This window comes from Engystomops pustulosus, chromosome 6, assembly GCF_040894005.1.
Source record: "Engystomops pustulosus chromosome 6, aEngPut4.maternal, whole genome shotgun sequence".
Classification (NCBI taxonomy): Eukaryota; Metazoa; Chordata; class Amphibia; order Anura; family Leptodactylidae; genus Engystomops; species Engystomops pustulosus.
The window spans coordinates 150518596-150539871 of NC_092416.1; the positions used below are offsets into that span (position 1 = coordinate 150518596).

Here is a 21276-nt window from a genome sequence, read left to right on the forward strand (position 1 = left end):
TTTTTCCTGGATGATGTGAGTGCAGATATTTTGGCATGTTTACACTGGGCAGGAAAGTTGGCAGCCAAGATCACAAACTACATGTGATCACAAGTGGAAGAAGGGAGGGGGAGTCACACGACTCGTCTGGAACAGATCACTGATACGTTTTCAACGGCAACAGATTAGTTCTAGGGATTGTGCTATGAATGTGGAGGTTTCCCCCAACAATCACAAGAATGAGGGTCATGAGGCACACGACTGCATCCCGTTCATCCATGTGGGAAATGATGGAGGGAGTAGTTTTAGAGTTCAGAGCGTCAAGTCTCTGAATTGTGGACCTGCACTGGCCGGATTTCATGGACCTTCGTAGGGATGGATGTTGCAATAGAAAACCCTTTTGAATTTGTTTTTACCAAGTCCACCACTTGCCATGTTAACATGAGTTAGATATGTCTAATGGTGATTTCTTAACTTTTCTATGTGTTACTGGAGACCCTTGTCTGTCACTTGGCAGAAAGCTTAAACACATAATTTCTTAAAAGCTTTCTTTGAAAATTAAACCTTGGTAGTAGTGATCAAACACCCCCGCCACCCCTCTATTTGGGACACCAGTAAAGTAAGCCCGGCATGTTCCTAGTGGAAGACTCAGTGTGGGAAAAGTCTTCCCTTTTTGGAAACTTCCTGTAACCCTTAGTACGCTGGAGAAAGTGATCATTGGTAAGATCTCAAGTATAAATTTTTTTTTTTTCCAGCATGACTTTCCAACCAAAAGTGGCTGATCTTATTAGTTCTTAATGTTCACCAAACTATGGATACAGACTTTGACCCCATGACTTAATGTAGCTGCACACATTACATACATTTAACTCCTTGCAGTGTTATGGGGATCTGTTCTTGGGTTTTCTGCATGTCTCCATACGGTTACAGATGATACATGGAAGTGTCGCGGAGTCCCAGACCAGGTTGTGTATTTGGCCTATGGATAAGGTCTTGGGCCCCTTTTAAAGTACAAGATGACGTTGCTAGAACCGTCTTAGAGAGGCTCCTTTACAGGGCTGTGCAAGCTGTGTGCTCCCTTCTGTTACCACTTCATAAGATCCAGTCTGACTTTGGATGTTAGCTTGGATTTGGAGCTGTAAACCACCTCCATAGGTGCACGTCCTACGTATCTTCACAATCCTCCCACTTCATTCTTCCTTCTGCAATCTTTGGTTACAATTCTTTACAGCTGCCTCAATGTAAATCCTGTCTTTGTGATCTTTGCCCCCCCAAAACTTGCTTAGTTTAACTCTACATTGTGCAGTATGATTAGAGATGAACCTAAGCAAAGTCCTTCACAAATGCTGTGACCTCCTGGTCTGCGATACCGTATTGGCAGGTGGTTGCACATACGACCGGTTGCAGAATATGAATTCTATAGCAAAGCCTTGTAAGCTGCAGCCCACTACACAGGGACACCTCTATACATATCTGCTGACTTTCTACTATGAGTTCTTGCTTCTCGCAGGCAAGGCGTGATGTCTGAGCCACGCTGCAGTACTGTATGCTGGACAGAAGGGTGCCAAAAAGTTTTTCTGTAAAGTAATGTCTTATTAGTACTTTTTTTATTATTATTGGATGAGAATCCGAGACCTTCCCTCCCTTGACAAGTTGTCGCGTGTTCTGGTGTCTTTCTACAGAACCCCTGCTTATGTGTAAAAGTTGAACAAAATATGAGCGTTTTGTGCCAATGCTGTTTACATGAAGTGTAAGCTTTTCTGCCTAATTTTGCCGTATGCCTTACATGTTTCAAATGTTAATTAAAAGCATAACAAAAAAATCTCCTGGGTGTGGTTATTCTGTTTGTTCATCAGGAAGCTGCAAATTAAATCTGTGAAATACAGACTGCACGTTGGATATAGTCTGGTACTGAACGCTGGCCCGAATCCTCTCTGAAGCTGCGAGTTGCTGCCTTATGGGACTACAGCTCGTATATGTCCTGATGACTGGCCCTGCCGGCTCAGGCCGTCCTCCCATATACATGGCTGTTGATACCATGACGTGTATGGGCCCCTAAAAATTCATGGGGCTGGCCACTGAAACCACGATTGGCACATGGCCAAAAACACTAGTGTCCGTGTAGCCTTGGGGGTGGCTCACGTGGCAGAATCTTGGTGGATGCCCCCTGGGATATAGGATATTACAATCAAATGCTGTTAACCTCCTGCTATGTGTTTGGGTCCAGTCCAGCTCCTGCTTTAATCATGTATAACTTACTTCAATGGGTATATGCAATCCCATTAATGGAATATGACAGAAAATAACCAATATGTAGCGGCACAGTGGACTTACCTGCAATTAGTGATAGGTTCTCACTTGCCATTTACTGCTCTGCATTAATGAAGCATCAACTTCAAATTTCTAAAAAGCTTATGTATTTTTAAAATCATGATTTAAAGCTCATTTACACAGTAACATTTGACAACTCAACACGGGCAGAAGTACATTACACATTCCTTGTAGACATTGTAAAATTTTGGTTCTAAACTTCATAAACTGTAACTTTCAGTCTAAGTTGGACAGTGCAAAGAGGACCTGTCAGTGTGATTTGGGACTCTACACCACTGGTCCATAAGAATCTGGTTTAGAGCCCCAAATCACTCAGTATTTTCCTTGGTCCAGAGTTCTGTTCTTTTCCGTAGTCCGTACAATCCCACAGCCATAGGTGCACTACCCCAGCTCCATTGTAGAGGTGTCCCTTATACATCATCACACTTGTCTTTATGTAGGGTTGTGTGGCCTCGGATAGAAATGTTACAGGGTGATTTGGGACACTAACCCATCAGTCCATTAGGACTGTAATTGCTTTAGTGTCCCAATCGCCCTGACAGGTGCCCTTTCATGTAGCTCTAGACTACAGGCTGCAATTCAATATCAGTATGGATAGTATTATACAATTGAGAAATAAATCAACATTTTTGCAGTATATTATCCTAATAGGAGGGGTAAAATTAAACTTGATCAGTCTTGAACCCTGCTACATTTATCATCCAGTGTCCGACACTGGAGTATTACTGCTTAGGAGAACTTTTCACCTATTGGAAAAGTTTGCTAAACATGCTCAAATTTTAGCACATTTAGTGGAGTAGAGGGACTGTACAAAGGTTGAAAAAAAAAAACTGTTCCATGGTTTATGCTGGCATCTTATCTACACTGTATGGAGATGGTTATGATACCATGCACTGCCTATGGACAGGAGAGGTTATCCTCCTGACAATCCTTTTAAGCTTCCCCGTTGTATAATTTATCTAAACTGATGTACTGTATTATAGTGCAGAGCTGAATTCACAATTCTGCTAGTTGCTACATCGGGACATGTAGATGTGTGTTGTAGCCATATGTCAATCACAAGATGCGACTCTCTGCTGACATGGAGCACGCAGAGAATCATGGGGGATTTAAACTCTGAAGCTTGCAGCATTATGAACGGACTAACAATAATGCGGTGTATTTACAGACAGACTTTCAGTTTTCTACAGACTAGAATGAATATGTTAAAGGGGGTTTCCTCTGAAGGATATACCATCAATCACTTTCCACTGTGGTCGTGCCCCTTCTGGGGGTCTGCACAGTTCTTCCCTTTTTAAATGTGTTGAGTCCAACAAATGTTCATTTGAGTAAAGTTTTGGAAACCCCTTTAAATATGATTATGGAATGTTATAATTTAATACGATATATTCAGTCGATTTAACCCTTAGTGATTCTTTTCTAGGGCTAAATACAAAATATTATTAAAAAAAAAAAAACCTGATCATCTGATAACTGGATTACTAGATGTCCTCTTATTATATGACCAGCAGTATCTCCCATTAGGTTCTCGACTCTTAGTATCACTCTTCAAGGGTTGTCTCTTATTCAATGCCGTTTTGCTTAAGGAGGTCAATGACATATTTCATATAGGATGAATCTGGGTACCCGTTCCTGCAGAGAGAGAGAGAGAGACTAAATACAGACACTACAACACATAGGATCATTCCCAGCACCCCCTAATAGGCAAGGTTCAGTCTCCCAGCATGCCATAGCAGGAGGCACAGTAGAGGTGAGAGACTGCACTCTGCATGTAACCTGCTGCATCATCGGTGAGTCTCCTGGTATACCTCCACTCACGTGCTCCCTCCACTGTTACCGCTATCAATGAAGATACTCACTTTTGCTTCCCTCCATCTGGAGAGGTTTTATGAGGGATTTTGTACCATGTGACTTTCTCTCCTGTTTCCAATTTTTTGATGTGAAAAATGAGGTCTTCATCCAGGGCTCTTTGCAGCAGTTTAAGAAGCCTCTTGCCCTCGCGGTTATCGGGTAGGTACGCTTCAAACTTGCCACCTTTGTACAGGCATCCTGGCTGAGGGTCTCCATCCTTTGTAAGGAAAACAATGAATTGGCCATATTAATATTCACTTTGACTTGCGCCCTTTACTACTCAACCTTCTGAAATCCAATCACTGTCTCATTTTATGTAAAGACTTATTCTACATTCTTCTATTGTTTATCTCCACACACGTTAACTCCCTTCCTCTTAAAAGGAATCTGTCACTAGTCTTGACCATACCAAGTGTTACAGTAGGTATTGTCCCTGGAGATCTGTGTAACCACACTATTGAGTGTGCAATTAGTAGCAGCAGAACAGTGAAAAATACATTTATATTCCAGGATTGTAATTGGACCAGGAGATGCCCTCACACCGCTGTGTTCTTTGATCTCTGCACTGCACGTCTTTGCAGCCTCCCTCTGCTCTGAGTGAGTGATGCAATAGTTAACTATAAGCTTGCTATAGGTTTTACTCAGAGTAGAGGGGAGAGGCCGTGCAGCAAAAAGCCAAAAAGAATAGCGGGGTTGTCACATGCATTATAATTTTACAATTCTACTGTCAGTCTGTACTTCTCTCATGCTGTGGTGAGACAAATGGAGGTATCGTTCTCTGTTAAGCCTAAAATCCTTTATCAATCCTAAATTAAGCCTAAAAGGGAACCTGTCACCACAGATCTCCCCCATGAGCTATTAACAGTACTTATCAGTGGAGTGTAATGCAATGATGCCTTATATATATTATTGGTGCCACCACTTGGGAAAAATAACTTTTATTCCATGTCCTTTTCTTCTGAAGACCCAGTCAAGGAGGTGGGGGAGCTCCGCCATACAGTCATGCTGCCCCGCCTCCTCCCAGACGCTCAGAACCTTTGCCCAACCCATTGTCCAGTGACCTCATGCTCTGGGGATGCACAGGGCCTACCTTTGTTACCCTTCTCTCACTCGCGCCTGCGATGCACTGAAACAGTGACCCCGTGAAGCAGGTCGGCACTAAGCTCAAGGGAAAAAATGTGCATGCGCCACTTCAGTGCATCGCATATAAATTATAAGGCCCCTTTCACACTGCCGTCATGGGGGTGTAGATATAAGCTTCCTTCTCTCCAGCGCTGCTGTCTGCTCGGCCGGGCTATGGCAGTGTGAAATGGCCTAAGAGAGGAGAGTTGCTCCTGTGGTGCAATGAAGTGGCACCCTGCGCAGTGCACCCGTGTAGATGGCCCATTCTCGGTAAGCTCCAAATAAGAGGATGACTTTACCAAACAGAGGGCTGAGTAAGGGTTGTGAGCGTCCAAGAGGAGGCGGGGCAGCTTGACTGCATTGAGAAGCTGCCAGACTCATTGAGTGGACCTTCAAAACAAAATAACATGGAATAAAAGTTATTTTTCCCGAATAGTAGCAGCAATAATATACATAAAGGCATCACTGTAACACTATTACACTGCACTAATAGGTACTGTTTAAGGTTAAAGAGGGAAGATCTGTGGTGACAGGTTCCCTTTAAAATACAGAACAGAAACAATTTGAATATATATATATATGTACCCCCAAATACAGGAGGAAGGCTAATATAGCATAATTGAGTTCCTTACCCCTTGCACTCCATCCGGAACATCATATATTATCTTTAATGAAGTATCTCGCTCATACCCGGGTAATGTGAGGCTCATGCTTGTATGAGTCATGGTGGCTCCCAGGGTATTTTTGTGTTTTGTTGCTTCTTTCCGAGCAGAGGTAATAGATGATATATAACAATCAATGCACATATTTTGACCACTTAATATTTGGGCTGTTTTGACGCTTTTCTTACACTGGACACATATAGGATCCACAATCTCTGACTCCTGACCTACAGCAGGAATCCGCAACTGAGTTGAACTGCTCTGATACTCTGGTACGTGACCTTCTGTAGAGATGTTCAGCTCACCATAACGTGGTAACATCTCATTCTGATTTGGGATATTTGTTGGAGAATAGTTAATTTCTTGTGATAATAACTCATTGGTATAAGAACCACGATCGTAAGTTTTCACTTCAGTGTTTGCAGTTTCTGTCTGAAGCTTCTCCGACTTCAAGCTAAATTTTTGGTCTTCAAAGAAGTCTTGAAGTCTTTTGGTACGCAGAGAATTTTCATCTGGGGATGCTGCCATTGGGCTGTCAAAAAACGCTTCACTTCCTTGGGTGATTCCTTGGAATGGGTCTGTTTCAGCAAACATGGAATACTTCTGGTGTGATGGACCTTTTTCAACTTGGGCCATATCTTCATCTCTAGAATGAAAAGATAAGTGTTCCAGGTGTGGTTTGCTGTGGTCTATTTCTTCTAAGCTCTGCTTCTTCATTAACTCTGTTATATATTCTTCATCCATGTTATTGTCTGAGAATTCCAAGTTGTCCTTTAGGCATAAAGAAGACTGACCATTTTCTGTCATGGCTTCATCACTTGGTGGCTTCACCTTTCGTTCTGTGTGTTGACTGTACTCTTCTTGAATGAGTGCTTGAATTTCTTTGGGATATACAAGGACCATCTTGTCTTCCTCCAGCTTTATAGAAAGTTTTTTGGAGCATTTCCGGAACAGATCACACCACTCATCTAAGGCACTGTCATCTGGACCCTGAACCCCAATAGTGGCATAGTCAAGGCTAGAGTTGGCAACATTCACATCCTCTTTCCAACATAATAGCTGAATCTTTTCTTTTGGTACAGTCAAAGCACTTCTGTTAGTTGCTTTCAATTTTAAGGTAACTTTTCCTTTTTTGGTTTCCTCCTTCAACACAACCTCCGAACACCAACTATCAATGTCAGATTTATGGTTCTGTTTAATATAATGCCACAGCCAATCGGTCACAATGACTTCGTCGTTGAATATTAGTGTATCGCTCTGCTGCTCAGTAGAGGCGCTCTCTTTAGAATGAACTCGTGATAGACTATTAGATCTTCTAAGTTTGCCTTCTGGTACTTTGAAGTCCATGGGTGGCAAGTTCACGTCTACCAGGCTTGAGTAGGCTAGCTCACTTGACGCTTTAGTAATTCGCACGGGTTTAAGTGGGCCTGTAGCTTTGGAGGTGCTTCTGCTTTGCCTTATATCCTCTCTGCCGGTTTTCAGGGATGGGAATACATCTCGTCTTTTGAGTGATGGCATGGTCTTGCTTTCTGACTTCTCATCTGCTAGCGAATGACCCATATCTTCTTTCTTATGAAGCTCCCCTGTAATTGGAGATTCTAGGGACATCCTGTCAATGGGTGGATCGCTCGCCCGATCTAGGAGCTGTCGGCTATGACTATTTGATGAAACCAGGTATTTCTCATCCATGTGAGTCTTTAGATATGTGTTTTGTGTTGTGGGAACGCTAAACGAAGCGGCTATCCTGCTTCCAACCTTACTTTCATGCTTGTATGTAGGAGACAAGGAAAGTGGCGCTCCTTCCGATATACTACTGGCCCCACTAAATTGTGGATCTGAAAAAGCAGAAGGCCGGTCAAATTTCATCTGTAAGTCGCTGAGGTATTGTTTTCCTTGAGCCACATCAACCCCATTGCCAATAAGGTACAGATATCTGTCATCATCATGACAAAGAAGCATAGGATAACTTTTTTGGAGGTCTCTTAGCAATACTCTATGAAAGTTTGAATCTCCGTGTATGTCTCTCTTGTCTATCTGCTCCTTTCGAAGAATTAGTTCCAAACCTTGATAAAGACCCATGAGCCTGGATCTCGCATAGCTCAAGTCTGTCAGATGGTTTTTACCCCCGTTGACAGCCTGAAGATAAATCGTGGTGATCCCATCTCCGCTTTCATCCACTGCTTGAACATGATATTTGCTCAGTATCTCCTGATACTCCAACGTGTGGAATTTTTGTATGTATTTGAAGATATCCGAATCCCATACAAAAGGTTCTTGTAATTGCTCTAGTGATTCGGTCTGCTGACTATATTTTGCCTCCACTGCACTTCCATAATGAGGCACAGATTTTTCAGCTAAGACTAGTGGAGGATCTCTGGGGTCTGAATGATTTTTGATTCGGTCACTCTTTGTTTTCCTTCGGGTATCTGATGACATGTGCTTTACGTTTCCTTCTCCAACTTCTAATTCGCTTAATATTTCCTGTGCCAAGGTTTGTATCTTCGCGTAGGGTCCACTTATAGTGCATGTCATGAACTTATCGTCATAGTCAAACTTTACATCTTTATGCGTCTGCCTCAGGTTCTTTAGAAGACCTCTACAACTTGCTGGAAATTTTTTGTAGCTTATGGTCAATGAAAGCTTCTGAAATACCTGAAAATGGAAAACGGCTTAAATTTCAGTGTGTTTGGCTGAGACTTACTCTAAAGATGTCCATACACATTAGGCTCAAGTTAAAGAAAATAGACAGTTTCAACCATAACAGATGTGAGACTGTCGAAATTTAACAATAAAAGCCTGTCCTCCATGTCTGGTCGGTTTGAATGACTAATGGCCAATATGGACGAAAATGTGTAAGGGGTTATGTCTAAAGCACAATCCTTCAGCAGAGATTTGTGCGATCAAGAATTTGTTTGGTTGCTTTAAGTTTTTTCCTCATCCACGGTTTAGGGGAGCACCTGCTGATTGATGGGGGTCCCACTGCCGCTCCATCCACTGACGTAGGTGAAGGTGCATGTGCGTCCAGCTTCTATTTTCATTAGGGTTTTTTGTGATGCAGTGGGAACCACACCGAACAGCAATAGGGACTTGTAGAGATCATAAAAGCCCTATAACTATAAACCTATTTCTAATGGGGTCACATATGGCTTCTGTATCATGTGGCCTTTATTGAGACTTAAATCTGATTCCCACCACTTATCGTGTGCTGTCATATTGTTCTTGAGCTGTGATTGTTACAGAAGTGACAGTGCGGCTGTATAAACCTGATAAGTTTTCTGATATATGACATGAGGAGGGTATCCTGTTTCCTGCATGTGGACATCATCCATATCATAAAACACACATAGCTTTATCTATTTCTCTAGCAGATCCTGTTTATTCAGGAAATTAGATATGAATTGTTCAGTGAGAAATCCCTCGAGCCCTCTCTATGTGCTGAACATACAAGGGTGTAATGAATAATGTACATATATTAATGGAATTGTCCCATATCTATAGGTAGTGTTAGGTGAGTGTCACAGCGTGACCCATTTGATCTTTATAACAGGGGTCAAACCTTATAGGAGATGTCACAGAGGTCATAGGGTATACCATAAATGTATGATCAGTGGGGCGTCTGACTAGAATGACATTGCAACACAGCCCCATTCCAATATAAGGAAATGATGGCATAACCTAGATATTATATAATATTTAGTTATAATATATAATTCCATTATTAATATTGTTTTGTCTGGAAGGACCATCATACAAGCTCTTATACCTCTTGTGTCCCCCCCTCATCCTCATAGACTGTAAGCTCTTGTGTCACCCCCTCATCCTCATAGACTGTAAGCTCTTGTGTCACCCCCTCATCCTCATAGACTGTAAGCTCTTGTGTCACCCCCTCATCCTCATAGACTGCAAGCTCTTGTGTCACCCCCTCATCCTCATAGACTGTAAGCTCTTGTGTCACCCCCTCATCCTCATAGACTGTAAAACCCTATTAAAGTGACAGTTCACCCCTATTAAAGTGAGATTTTTTTCAGGATGGAAACAGACACAAGCATTTCCAGTACCTCTTCTACCTCCAATTTGTCAGTAACCTCACTGACCACCAGGTGATATATCTTGTCATGGATTTCCAAAGTGTGAGCTTTGACTCTCAGGACGCTGTCCACCACTGCAGAGACAGAGAAAACTTGATCAAATGGATGTATGAAAATAATGGAGTAACCGTAGTGTAGTTCACATAACCTATAGATAACCTGATGCAGACCTCCCTTCTGCTGGCAGGTGGATCTGTCAGCAAAATACAAGCTATTCTTGTACACCAGTTTCCATTAACACACTTTAACAGAGGCCTTAGAAGAAGACAGTATCACGATTGGTCTGAGTAACACCTCTAGGGGTGTAAAGCAAGGCTTTGGGTGGACACAGCACCCCTACAGGCCTACTGCGAGTCAATGCCAAGAAGCCAACTTCATCCACAAATGGATGAAGTTGAATTGTGAGAAAAATTAGTCACACAGAAGAAAATGAGGCCTTGTCAGTCTCTTAGAGCAGAACTGTTCTAGTTGCCCATGAAAACCAATCAGAGCTCAGCTTCCATTTCTATCTATTTATAAAAATAACGCTGTGCTCTGATTGGTTTCCATGGGCAACTAGAAGAGTTTTACCTCAGAAACCTGATGATAAATCTCCCCCATATGTCCATCCTAGATGGTCTTTTACCTTCATCATCTTCAAACGTTACAATGGCATATGCCGGGTTTCCCTGGATAATGTCAATGTTTTCCACCTCTCCTCCCCCATTTCGGCTCCTCAGGAAATGTATAGTGAGTTTATCCTTTGCGCGTCCAGCTGGGATGTCAGTCGGAATTCCATCTACTCTTAGCCTCTTCCTCTCCATCGCTCCCAGATCCTTCAGGAAGCTGCTAACAAAAATACAGAATAGTGGAGTAGCTGCAGTGACAGACAATGACGCTATTTTTGGTACGAGAGAAAAGGCCGCATATGAGAATGTAGATCACACCCAGGATGCCGATGCAGGATGCGAAATGTCGAGGATGGATTCTCCATGAAATTATATTCTTGGGGCATCTTCTCTTACAGTTCTACATTCAGTAGTCCAGGGGTAGCCCACCACTGGGGCCCGGATCTAATGCAATAATAACCCCACAAGCTAAGCAAGTTCTAGGCTACTAAGGGTGGGGTGTGGGCCACTACGATTATTTTTTTGGGGTGAGCCTAGGGTTCTAGGTCAGTTCCTTGCTTATGCTTCTACAAATGTATGAAAACAGTTGTTCATTTTGGACAAAAGGTTGTCCAGTAGGACATTATGGGGGATCCGGAGCACTGCCTGACCTCTGCACCAGTAAGGGGACTGCCATAACAAAGTTCACAGAGTTGGAAGCAAGTACCTTAGTGTAGTGGCCATGTACTGTAACTGCAGCCACCACTGCCATTCCTGAGGGTAGAACGTCATTATAAATACTGGAAAACCCATTTTATTAGGATTAATTATGTTAATTAAGAAACTTCATAGTTTGCAAGGCCAAGAAGCACAGCATTGTCTTGGCTGTGACACCTTTATGTCATTATCCAGCCACTTATATTATGTTGTATTTAGTAATAAAATAACTTGTCCTCAATCTTGGTGGTTGCTTCCCAGGTTCCCCAGCTACTCTCTACTTCCTGGTCCTTCTTGATACCTCTTGAGGAGTGACTGCTCAGCCAATCACTGGCCAGTACAGTGACCTGACTCAGTCAGGTGATTGGGAGAGGCAACGGATCTGTAAGGTAAGTGTGACTTACTCAGTAACCATTCAGAAACTTTTTCCAAAACTTCATTGCCTGACCTAAGGCGTTCGGGTTGGAAAATAAAAACCAAAAACAGAAAGCGTACTTAAACTGCTTCAGATCCCGCATGTTTCCAGTACTTCCGATTTTCAAGCTGGAAGTTCAGGGGGGGTCGTGGGACCTGCTTTAGCCAATGAGTGGCCTCCTTCGACATGGGACGTCACTTGCGTTTACCGGAGTGTCAGGGTTTGGGGTCAGTGGACCCCCTGGTTCGGCAGGGTGCCACCAGGCTGTTCTACAGGTGCAAGTAGCCCGAGGTGGCAGCCAAGGTTGATACAGGCACGTCAGGCACTCTCGTGGTCAGGAGCAGGCAGAAGTTTAAGGCAGGTGGCAGAGGTGCAGAATCAGGGTCTTGTCCAGGGTCACAACGGGAGAGCAGAACAGGAACACAGAACACAGGAAGGAAGCTTTCTCTGAGGCATGAAGCACAAAGATCCAGCAGGAATTGATGGGAACAGCCGGCCTTTAAGGAAAACCCAGAAGTGGCCAGCTCCAATCAGCAGTGCGCAAGTCGCCGAGTGCCGGAGCACCCTAGTGAGTGGGGACATGCACGCGGCCTAGCCCGGACGGGAGCAGGAGCCTGCAGAGGTGAGTGCAGGCCGGGTGACACGGCAGCGCCTGCCATGGAGAGGGGAGTGGCCGTGTCTGCGATCCGAGGCATGGATCGCAGGGACACCCGTGACACAGAGGAAGTCACTTTCCTAGTGTCCCTTGCCCCACGGAGGACGCTCATTGCCTCCCGGAAGTACCGAAGCAACATGGGAACACCCTTTAACGCACACTTCTGAACAAGACCACCACAAGCTCAGGGCATAGTGAGAATAGAATTATTGTTATAAAGGGATGATGATTTTTCAGTAAATGACGTCTTCCATGTGTATTCGATATATTATAATATATATTATTATATAATTGCTTTCTTCTAATGTGTATTACACGGGTGTACTTACCTGCAATGATGAGTTTTGTGTTCAGCTCAGCATGAAAACAGCCCTTTTCCCTGTAAAGACAAAAGGGTTAAAAACTGAGTATATAATATGAGGTATCATACTCTGGATTTGGGGGTACAGAGTCATCCGAGTGCAGAGTGCTACAAGACATGGGGCCGTGCTGGGGGCGGGAAAAGAAAATTTGGAGATGTGAAAAGGACAGAATAAGCAATATTATGAAGTGCCAGAAATGTGCGCGGCTGGTAAACACAACACGGCATCTCCATGGCAGCTACGTGTGGGACCAGGACTCGCTACAATCAGATAAAACCTAATGGCCTGGAACAAAATACTAGGATATACTGAGGTTGGACTGGAGGCGACGTATTATCACACGTCTTCATGCATGGATCCCCTCCATTCACATGGCCAATGGGGCATTTCACAATAGGACAATAGCAATTCCTATTTACTGAGGATCCACTTAAAGGCAATTCCCTATTGCAGATCTAAGGGTTGTCCATTTATACAGTAGTCTGTATCCTGACCATGGACTTGTGTGAAGCCTGGTACCCAGTCAGACAGTCTACATATATCTCTGTGTATATACACTACATTGGATTAAAGAGTAACTAAGCAATGTATTATATTTCACAAATGAATAGAGCAGGACATAATAATAAACTTTAATATACTTTATTAAGGATGTGTCCTTTTTCTGCTTCGTTCTCCTGTAGTGAGCAGTGAAAGCCTTCTGGAGTATTGCTAGAAAATATTTCTCAGCTCTCTGAGGAGATTACACTAGGGACTGTCTGTAAGGAGTTCAGTCATCTGACACTTTATCAGGTTATATATCTCTCAGCTGTCAGTGGGGACAGGACAGAAAGCTGATTTACACAAACTGCTTAAAAAAGAAAGAGTATACAAGAACAGATGGAATTCCATGTAGTATACAGTGTTCTGCATATATTCGTGTATACGTCCTGGATATCACAAAGAAATCTTTCACAATCTTAAGCCCCTCCATAAAGGAAGACATCATGGTTAGCAACCAGTGGCAGTCAAAGACTACAACCCCCAGCATGCCCTGTCGCTGCAACTAACCACGTAGCGTGGTCTTGGACCCAAATGCCTTGATACATAATACATCCCCATTCTTGGCACTTGGTTTACTGCCCACAGTAAGGGTCACACTATGCCAGGAAACATTCAGGATGTGACTTTACCCTAAGAGGGCAGGAAGCTACATACTGTATAGTAGTAGGTTACATATGCTATTCCTACATTTGCTCACCCGCTTCACAACTGACCCCCCCCCCCACACACACACACCCAAATGCCCCTTTGGATAAGCAAAAGTGCCCACTGCCCATACAGAACATATTCTAACATATTCTATAGATAGTCACAAGGCCACTGGATATAGTATGGATATAGTATATAGTATATTGCTACTTCAAATACATACTGGTAGGTGGAGATTGTGAGCCCCATTGGGGACAGGGACTGATTTGGCAGGATCTGTGTGCTATATAAAGGAATTATTATTATTATTATCTTACAGCTCTAGATACTATAAGGGCAGGGGATGGGGGTTTAGCCATAGTAATGAAACCCCTTGTGGCTCATAGATAGCAGGATGTTCAGGTTTTATCATGGCACTTGCCTAGTGATGGGTGTATATACAGGCGGTCTCCTACTTAAGGACACCCGACTTACAGATGACCCCTAGTTAAAGACAGACTTCTCTGGCCACTGTGACCTCTGGTAAAGTCTCTGGGTGTTACTATAGTCCCAGACTGCAATGATCAGCTGTAAGGTGTCTGTAATGAAGTTTTATTGATAATCCTTGGTCCCATTATTGTCCAATTGTCACTGGGAAAAATTTATTTGGTCTGGATCTACAATGATAAAATATACAGTTTCGACTTACAAAGACAACTTGAGAACAAACCTATGGAACCTATCTAGCACATAACCCGGGGACTGCCTGTTTACATACAATGTCCATACATGATTTTGTGGGGTGCTGGGATCACTGCGGTCCTGAGAACGAGGTTGTCAGTAGTCGTTAATGGAATTACATACTACATTACATACATGGATCAGTATATGGAGCCTCCATCTGGTCGGTAATAATTGGGAAATATTAGAATGTTGGCCACATTTCTGTATTCTGTGTGATGACGTCTAGAACACGTCGTGGGGCTGAGCATCCGCCCTGTGGAGCGCAGGAGTTTTGCACCCGGCCCGCACTACTCTCCATGTGACAAAGATTTTGCACACAACTACCCAGAATCTCACATCCCTGACTACTGCCGAACCTTGCGACACAGCTGAGACTACAGCGCCGCCTAGTGGTGCACAAGTGTCATAGCAGGGTCTGCTCCATCTGCCAGTGCTCCCAGAAAATTATTCTATTAACCCTTTCTGTTTAATTTTCTATTAACTGTTTGAGGACTTGTTATCCAGGATAAATTGTATTTTGTAATGATGTTAACTCCTTACTGACGACGCCCTTGTTCATTTTTGCGTTGCCACTTTTTCTTCCCCTATTTCAAAATCCAAACTTTTTTTTATATTTCATAAATTTTCTACAGAGCTACATGACGGTCTATTGTCTGCACTTCCATGTCATATACTGGGAAGCTGGAAAAAAATTCCAAAAGTGGTGAAATTGACAAAACGCATTTGCACCATTTCCTACTTTACAGTTTTCACTATGTGCTCCAAATGACACCTTCCCCTGAATTGGTATAATTACGGGGATACCAAATTTATAATCAGTTTTATTAGGTTATTAAAAATATTTTTTAAATTCTTCTTTTCGCCATCTTCTGAGGCCAATAGCTGTGTCATCTTTAGCAGGACGAGCTAGCGTTTTCATTGTGACCATTTTGGGGACTCTACAACCTATTGATAACATTACTTATCCCTTTTTTGTTTGTTGTAAGATGGCAAAAAGTGTTGTAATGGGTTATCACCTGCAATCGTCTGGGCGCATCAGCGCCGGCTTGCACGCTACAGAAATTGGGGGGCGGGTCATCAGACAACCCAACGGATTCGGACAAAACATGGAATTTAAAAAAGGATTTGTGTCGCAAGATCAAGCACTCACATGCACCAGGAAGAAGCAGGTGAACTCCGGCGGACCTCGGGGCAGAATCGACGGATGCAGGAACTCAGGCGCACGATCTTAGTGAATCGCGACAGACCCGAATTCTCGTCGGACAACGCACCGAGGGATCGCGACAGGACCGGGTAAGTAAATGTGCCCCAATGTTTTCTAAAATTGAACACGCACTTGCTTAATCGATAATATAATGATGGTATCTTCAACACCATCCTATTAGGGCACCCGCACACGTAGCTGGAATGGCTGTCAGAATTTACAGAAGTGGTTATCCTGCCGGCATCCGAAATACCGTAAGCCGCATGCGGATAACGCTGCGATTCTGACCATTCTCTGAATTGCAAAGGTTGATTTCTGCTGCACGATGCACGGCAATCATTGACACGGCATCTAGTTACTGCGGATCAAGTCTGCTGCTATTTTCCACATTTCCAATCAATCCCATACACTACACTTTATTACAGTGAAAAGATTCCACACTGCAAATCCGCATCCCTATACTCAATGGGGGGAATTTATCATATGTGGTGGCTCCGTGCACCAAATACCCCCTTCCCACCATGCCACACCACGCCAGATACACCAGGAGGCTCCGGCCTGCAATTCTATAATAACCTGCGTGCAGGGTCTTCTCCAGGTTTCAGTAGGCCCCTGGGAAGCTGAGCCTCAGTGGTCCCCTTTGCAGTGAACTCACGTGGCAGCATTCAAAATTCAGAAACTAAAACAGTCTTCTGTTCTAAAATATTTCATGGATATTTTATATAACCCCCCCTCATCCCCTGTGGATTCATTAGATACAGTCCCCCCTCAGCCTCATGGATTCTTTAAGTATAGCTTATTGTGGGCCCCCCAGCAGCTCTTGGGCCCGGCACTTGCCCTGTCCTGGCGGCGCCACTGCTTGTACTATAACTAGAGCCATACATACAGTCCTGGATGTTCATAGGCTACAGTGAGAGGACCGGCCAATCTACCTTCATGCTCCTCCACACCCTCTCGGCTTCCCTTCACTTCCTCCACTTTGCCGCCAGCCATGCCTCCTTCACGCCCCTCCACACACACTTGACTTGAAGCTGGAATAAAGGGGGAAATATTCGCAATTCCTGGCAGTTCACAATAATTTTGATTATTTCAGGTCGAAAAACTGGTGTACAAGTCCTGATAAATCTCCCCCCACACAGAACCGCACAGAACCCCATACAAGCCCTTATACACAGAATACAGAATCCATCTCCTGTGTTTGGGAGTCTGTCAACTCCCCCTCACAGGTGATGTTCAGGGTTGTATTATTGGACATGATGAATCACAACATAGCGGATCCTTTATTTTTGGGTGATAAGTCATTGTACTTATCGTACACACATGCACACTTGGCTGAGCTGAGATGCAGCTTCATGCACCCAAATGTTGTTCTGGGCCATTTACTAGTCCTCATGTGTTTTTATGGGGTTTTGGTCTCCACGGCCCCGTGTATGAGCCGGCTGCTAGATTCCTGCCTGTGTTTGCAGCACTGATGCCACACTGTGGTTTGCGGCCCAGGATACACACGTTCATATGTCGGTAGCCACATGGCTAGAAAATGAGGCTTCAGTCTGAACACAACTAATAACATTATTGCAGGGTGTACATACCGTTATCTAACGTTGTGACTCCCTATAATATGCCCACACTTGTCCGGTGGCACACTGTCCGCTGGCGCACATGCTGTCTTCTTGGCATACTGTGCCAGCGTAGGGTGTTTATTATTCATTATCTAGGAAATGTGGCCATTCATTCCTTGCACAGCAAACATCAGAGGCAAGTAGAGGCTTGTGCGAGGACAAAGGACCATCCAAGTACAAGGAATCTGCTCGGCCAACGGTAACTTGTGGTCTCATGGGAAACATCTCCCTTATCAGAGCGAGAATAACAGAAACATATTCAGTATAAACAGGTTCTGGCAAATGCCTGACCTGTAATCCCCTCTTCTCATTGCCGAGCACCCTTGTCACGAGGCCAAATTTTTGGTTTCATGCGCTGCCCCTTTATAGATAACAGACTCCCAGGTTATGGTATTATAAAATATTTTATTCCTTCATTATACATGTAAGGCGGCTTTTACACAAATGTATGCTACCTGTACCATACCGTAAGGGGTAGCATTCGGCCCCATGCATTTCAAAGGGAATAGGTCCATCCATTTTTATGGCCACCATGCTTTTTCTTCCCCCGTAAATACAGCCGTGCCACACTTCCTCCTATGGAGAGGGGAGGGGTGAGCAGCACTCACCCCTCCTCTCACCAGCACACGGCTGTATGCATGTCTGGGCGTGCATAAGTTTGTGGTAAACTGGCTAAAGTCATATAGGTTATACTAAAACCCAAACTCCACATAATACAGACCACAGACGGACAGTGGAGTGTCTGTATTTCGTGTACTGACTACAATGCAGAGGACGGGACTCCTCCTAGTGGTATATGATATAAGGATTCCCTGCTTCCCCAAATATAGATAGGATTGTGGTACTGCAATCCTGTTGGGGAAGAAGATGTTGCATTGGCTGCACTGAAGTTGGTGCATAAAAAAATCTGTGTCCCTGGATAACCCTTTTAACTCCCCTGGTTCTCAGTGTTTCCACCTACTTTTGTCCAGAAACTCAACAACCTTTTTTTTTATTAGTCACAAAATCCAGGGGGGAGAAGAACTTGGAATCCCAGAAATCAGGGCTATGGAGTTGTGATAAAATAGGCCGATTCCACAAACAAATAATAAATGATAAAAAAATATTAAATTTATTTTAAATGTCCGTTCTATTCCTGATCTAAGGATTTAGTCAAGGAGTGAGCAACATTTATTGGTCCAAGGGCCATATTGTCATCCTGCTCACCTTTATGTAACCAGCACCCTAGATGCACCCACAACCACCTTACAGCACAAAATGTCATCCCAGAAATTATAAATGCCACAGTACAGCAATAAATACCACAGAACACAAAAAAGGAGCAGGAGAGGATGCGGGAGCAGTATAGTACAGCTGACAAGTACTTACCACTCCTGGGGCCTCCTCTTACCCCAATGCATACGACAAGTGTCAGGAGTCAGGATACACAGCGGAGTGGCAGGAGAAGAGAACATCTCCGCTGCACTCACCGCTACCCGACATCCTGAACAGTTACGAACATGCTCATTAGAGCAGGGTTTGGGCCGCAACTTGAGGCTTTATGTACTGTATGTGGCCGACGGCTACTCTTCTAACCTTTTAGTTGAGAGAACTTTTTGTACATGCTCAGGAGTGAAGCTCCTCTGCTATAGATCAGAGGAATAAAGCTCTGGGATGGAATTTCTGCATTTATCTCAGCACTGTCCGAGTGACCAGGAAAACAGGACTATGGAGTCAGAGTCAGAGTTAGGCGGCTTTCACACACACGTATGCTATGGCAGGACAAGCATACGCTCCATAGGAAACAGCGCTGCACGGTCACAAACACGGGGAAAGATAGAGCATATTCAGAGTCAGGGTTAGGCTGCTTTCACAAACAGCTGGGCGAGCATACATTTGGAGAGAACGAGGGGTGCCATACCCATCTAAGGGGATATATATAAGATTGCAAACTTGCGGTCGTATATACATCCCTACACGCCCTGTCTGAAAGGAGCCTTAGAGAAATTGAAGAGTAAGCAGTTTGGCACACCGGCAGACAGAAATTAGATGGGAGATTCACTGCAAAAAAATACATTTACAGTAATAAAACCCTGATATATCCCCAAAACGGCACCTGTGTGTGTAAGAGCTGTCAACCACACAGTACTAGGGGGCAGCCCTATGCAGCACCCATCACAGACGAACTGCTAGCCAGCTATGGATGTCATGCCCAGTTTAAGACTTTATATATATACAAGTGGGTGTTACCATTCTCCTAGTTAACAGCTGAGTTTTAGGCATAACAAGAGGTGGTCAAACTGCAGGGAAGGTGGCAATGGTGGGCACAGGGGGTAAGACCCTTATATGTATGTAGCTTGTTCATGGTGACACCGCTGTGACCCCTCAATTCTTTTGGTATTTGGGGTCTACAAGAACACTTTTCATTTTTTGACAGTAATATATCACAAACCTGTCTCATTTTCCTGGAGACGGAGCTTACATAAATTAATAAATTAATGAGTTGCCTGTCTGAGAAAATAAGCAGCCCTTAAGTTTATACCTCTTATTCGGAGCCACTGGAGCAGGGTGCAGGACCCCCATCAATTTTTTGGGACAGCAGGGATCTAACTTGATGGAGGAACAGGTCACACGATTTCAATGGGGACAGTGTAATACCTTATTTGTCCTGCGGAGGCGCTGCAGGAGGATATAACACTAAATAAGTCCTTATTGTCTCATCACACCCTGTAATCAGATTATTTCCGGAGACTCTTACAAAAAAGGAGGACTATCCCTAACCATATGGGAATCTAGTCCCGAATGGGTAGCAAGTCATTCTTAAAGGGATGGTCCATTTTCCCACAACAACATAGCATATGCTCCTGGCTGCAGCCTTGTGGGAAGTGAATAGGACCCCCAGTAATGGAGTCACAGAAATACATTGTGACAGACAGCAGACCCCTGTAGTGACACAGCAGGGAGTTATAGGGGGTAGTGGCACCTTAATGGGGTCTCATCTGTACAACTACAACCCCCAGCATTCCAGTAGTCCAGCAGCAGCAGCAATGAGATGTATTTCCGCATTATGGAGGATAAGAGGGGACACAAGAGTTTGTGTGTCAGGAAGTAAAGTACAGAGACAGGACACAGACACAGAGACGCTCACCCCCTCCGTGCACGGAGCTGTCCCGGGCCCCGGGGCCGTGCTGCTGCTCGGTTATCCGGTGCAGTCACTTCTGGGAAGAGCCGCGGACGTTACAGGTACGACAACAAGTCTATTCTGCAGAAATGAAAGTGAAAGCCGTGCAGTGCACAATTACTGCCACACGGTGGCGACATCCTACCAGTGTGCGGCCTGTACTAGAGGCTGCCGCCTCCTGCTGCCTGCAGTGTGCACTGCGCCCTACTGCAATACTGGACCCAGTGCAAGGAGGAAGAGCAGGGGGGTCCTAAACATGCAGAAATAACATCTGGAGGGACCCCTGGTTCTTATCTGTGCTAATAAATACTGGGCAATGTGTCTTCCCTCTGTTATTACTCCTGGAAATGGATAATAAATTGTGTACTACCATTCTCATAGCCAATGACATGACCTACACAATGTCAGCACTGATAGGGTAATACAAGGCTCTGTAGGCACATACTACAAGTCATTCATTCGTGTATTTCCAGGAGGAAATGATGTGATATTGAGGTTTCAGAATGTTTATTTTATAGTAAATGAAGTATTCATCAAAACTGAGATATAGGAGAAGGAAAATATATATTGTCAGAGACATATGTGCTCCCACACAGCCACCAAAGAGTGA

The 21276-nt window shown here is 44.0% G+C and overlaps 1 protein-coding gene across 2 annotated transcripts; it reads right to left on the reverse strand.

Annotated features, from left to right (window-relative positions):
* Positions 1-2373: 2373 nt before the first annotated feature.
* LOC140064672 (uncharacterized) lies at positions 2374-20783 on the reverse strand. 2 transcript variants are annotated; one of them, XM_072111786.1, is made up of 7 exons: positions 20634-20783; positions 12737-12786; positions 10659-10858; positions 10004-10107; positions 5916-8597; positions 4170-4378; positions 2374-3942 (listed from the first exon to the last, which is right to left on the reverse strand). In XM_072111786.1, exons 3-7 carry the CDS (start codon positions 10834-10836, stop codon positions 3873-3875), a joined length of 3243 nt encoding a protein of 1080 aa, XP_071967887.1. In that variant the 5' UTR covers positions 10837-10858; positions 12737-12786; positions 20634-20783; the 3' UTR covers positions 2374-3872. The 2 variants fall into 2 exon arrangements, with proteins under 2 accessions (XP_071967887.1, XP_071967886.1); XM_072111785.1 differs by having other exon boundaries at positions 10659-10861.
* Positions 20784-21276: the final 493 nt, after the last annotated feature.

What these genes read in the sequence shown, in the direction of transcription:
- LOC140064672 (XM_072111786.1), bottom strand. Translation starts at nt 10,836, where the DNA reads ATGGAGAGGAAGAGGCTAAGAGTAGATGGAATTCCGACTGACATCCCA. An exon ending in TTCCGGATGGAGTGCAAGGG is followed by an intron (nt 4,379 to 5,915) that starts GTAAGGAACTCA and finishes TTCCTTACAAAG; the next exon opens with GATGGAGACCCTCAGCCAGG. An exon ending in CCAGATGGAGGGAAGCAAAA is followed by an intron (nt 3,943 to 4,169) that starts GTGAGTATCTTC and finishes CTCTCTCTGCAG; the next exon opens with GAACGGGTACCCAGATTCAT.